At 34.6% G+C, this 3,014-nt stretch overlaps 1 protein-coding gene across 3 annotated transcripts in view; it reads left to right on the plus strand.

The window, feature by feature from the left end:
* The first annotated feature begins 1,137 nt into the window (after nucleotides 1–1,137).
* Nucleotides 1,138–3,014, plus strand: part of LOC108750328 (tropomyosin-2-like) — a 2,930-nt gene continuing 1,053 nt past the window's right edge. Inside the window, exons 1-5 of one of the 3 annotated variants that reach the window (XM_018489714.1) lie at nucleotides 1,140–1,235; nucleotides 1,319–1,430; nucleotides 1,873–2,151; nucleotides 2,399–2,532; nucleotides 2,773–2,961. In XM_018489714.1, the coding sequence (XP_018345216.1) occupies nucleotides 1,912–2,151; nucleotides 2,399–2,532; nucleotides 2,773–2,961 (563 nt within the window). In that variant the 5' untranslated portion in view covers nucleotides 1,140–1,235; nucleotides 1,319–1,430; nucleotides 1,873–1,911. Of the gene's footprint in view, nucleotides 1,240–1,318; nucleotides 1,431–1,872; nucleotides 2,152–2,398; nucleotides 2,533–2,772; nucleotides 2,962–3,014 lie in introns of all 3 variants that reach the window. The other 2 variants (XM_018489713.1, XM_018489715.1) reach the window with 2 other exon arrangements.

The following is a 3,014-nucleotide window of genomic DNA, read 5'->3' on the forward strand; positions in this document are numbered from 1 at the left end:
TATATATATATATATATATATATGCAAAAAGAGTGAAACAATCATTTGCACAGTCTACTATTACTTTTGGATATATCTTATCTGTATACATTCGATAATTGAGTGCATATTTCTACTGAACTGTATTCGACATCTACTGTGTGCCATATGCAAAAATTGTAAAAGTATATTCGGAACAGAGAAACTAAAAAGTGTAACAGTTAAACGAATTCTTTTGTAACATGACTGAACTATATTATTTTTTATTGTAAGCTACATTTACAATTATGAAAGTCTGCTTATCTGTATACCTGTAAATTGATCAGAAAAATCAATTTCACATACACATAACAACTAAGAAGTATAATTAACAGTAAAAACATTTGCATCGAAACATCCGTAGAGCTTCATTCGCATAGTTTTTTCATCACATGCAGTATCTTATAATAGCTTAACCGAATAAGTTACATGTTATAATCTGAGACTGTTATAAAAATAAATCAGTGAAATTATATTAAATATATCTTTCGCTATAGATTTAATTGTCTTATTTATTATTATATATCATTTTCATTAAATAGGCCATTTTTTATAGACTTATATTGTCTTTATATTTACTAATTTCTAGATTTATAAAATAAGTTCACATAATTTTCCCCTTGATTCAACTTTTTAAATTTCTCAATCTATTTCCTAAGCATACGATTTTTTTCACAGTTTTGTAAAGTCCCTTTTCAACAGACAGCACATAAAGTTTTAATTTGATCCTAAGTGTCAGAGCTATATTAGTTTTATTAGTGTGGTTTCATCGAAAGCTCCCGCGGATGACACCAACCCGTTCGATAGGTAAGGCTTTGATCAGCGGGAAGATTCAAAATGGGTCCACGCCGATTGACATTTGAATGACTCTTAATGTCAATTGTGGCTACCGTTGTGACGATAGGATCGGTCAGGCTGTTTACTATGGGGTGTTGATTACGTGGTTGGCAGAAAACAGGAACGGGATTCTTTTCGAGGGCCGAGAATAGCATGGGAACGAGCTGATATCGCGTTTCGTAGGCAGCCGCGGTGACGACGGCGGAGGGTAAGTTTCGGGACGATAGCCAAAGTCCCCAAGCAATTATAGAATTGGATTGGATCGGGGAGTTCGGGAAGGTGGTCGGCACAGCCGCCGAAATCGGTTTCGTTTTATTTTAGCTTAGCTGTCGAAGGCATCCGGTTGTGCATTCTCCCCGCGGATCATCGTCACGATCACAGTAAGTGTCCTCTTTAATAGGAATTCCTCTGCTCATCCAGTATCACCGCGTAAAATTTATATTAAATGGGTGATGATTAATAGGTATATGTAAATACATTGAGCGTTGAATGACGGGGTGAAATCTCACGGCGAATAACATCGAAGTTCTTGTGATTGCACCACTCTTGTTCTTCTTTTAGTCGCTATATTTAAGGTACGGATTTTGCTCACTGCGAATAATTAAAATCTTTGTTTAGAAGTTGATTAGAATCAATTAAAACATTTGTATTTTAATTATATAAAAAGAACGGTGGCTGAAGTAACTAAAAATTTATAACTAAATTTTTGACAAATTTGAAAATAATTTTGTTGAACTATCAAAGTAATCATATAAGATGCTAGATTGTTAAAACTTGTTGCAGCATTGCTCATCCTACTTGAATTTCCTCTATAATTTTATTTTGACCCAACAAAATTTTCAGATTTGTATGTGTACTTAAATTTTTAAATACTTCGACAAAATCGTTCTTTCTGTGTAAGTGCGCGATTTATGAATATTATCTACTCTGTCCGTGCATTTGTTAGCGTAATTTCTATCTTTCATATTCATCGTCTAAAATTGCACTTTGGCTTTACGAAATAAATGTGATATTCAGAATAACTGATAAGGGGAAAGCTCAAAATCACGCATTACGATGGAGGCGATCAAGAAGAAAATTGCGGCGCTGAAGCTTGAGATGGATGCCGCAAACGAAAAGGTCGAAGTCAACGAGACGAAAGCGAAACAGGAGAATGTAAGAGCAGACAGGCTGAACGATGACCTCGGGGATCTACAGAAGCGATTGTCGCAATTGGAACGAGATTATACTGTCACTAAAGCTAACTTAGAGCAATCTACTGCCGATCTAGAACAGTGCGAGAAATCTTGGTCTAAAGTATGTAATGATTAACGCGAATAGATTTTCTAAGATCTTCCACAAAGCGAATTTCTTTTTCATAAACTTGTACAATACAATTTCTACAATGAAAACAATTTTCCAAGATAATATGTCCTATTGAATCTCAACTAATGAAGCTATTATAAAAAGCTATCAAAGAAGCTGTAACAATTAGTATTTTAAGTTCCAATGCACACGTACTTAAAGAATCTTTTATTACATATCAATTAATCGTGTTGTGCAGGCTGAACAAGACCGTACCGTTTTAACGAAGAGAGTGCAAGAGATCGAAGCGAGTCTGACTAAAAAGGAGGAACTACGTCTTTCTGCTACGTTAAAACTGGCACGTGCGACCGAACTTGCGGACGACGCACAGAGGTTTATAAATTCATTGTCATCAGATTTTCATGTTTTATTCAGCCAAAAATGACTGGTCGAATGACATTGATTGATTATATAGTGCTATGGACGTTAATTGATGTCGATTTGACTAATTTCTTAATTATTTCTACGGGGTACAAATGTTATGCATATACAATATATATAAAATAAATAGATAAATTATATAAAGCATTATTCGAGACAAAGCAATAATGCTGTATCTTTTTTTATATACAGAATGTGTAACGTTTTGGCAGACAGGAGTCGTTTGGATGAGGAACGTATGGAGAAGTTAATGTCGGAATTAAAGGATGCTAGATTAATCGCCGAAGACGCCGACGCGAAATCTGATGAAATAGCCAAGAAATTGCAGTTCGTGGAGGAAGAATTAGAAGCTGCTGAAGAAAGAGTGAAGACTAGCGAGGCGTATGTATAATAATTGTATTATATGTATAGTTATATTTATATAACACATTATA

This window comes from Trachymyrmex septentrionalis, unplaced genomic scaffold, assembly GCF_001594115.1.
Source record: "Trachymyrmex septentrionalis isolate Tsep2-gDNA-1 unplaced genomic scaffold, Tsep1.0 scaffold36, whole genome shotgun sequence".
NCBI lineage: Eukaryota > Metazoa > Arthropoda > Insecta > Hymenoptera > Formicidae > Trachymyrmex > Trachymyrmex septentrionalis.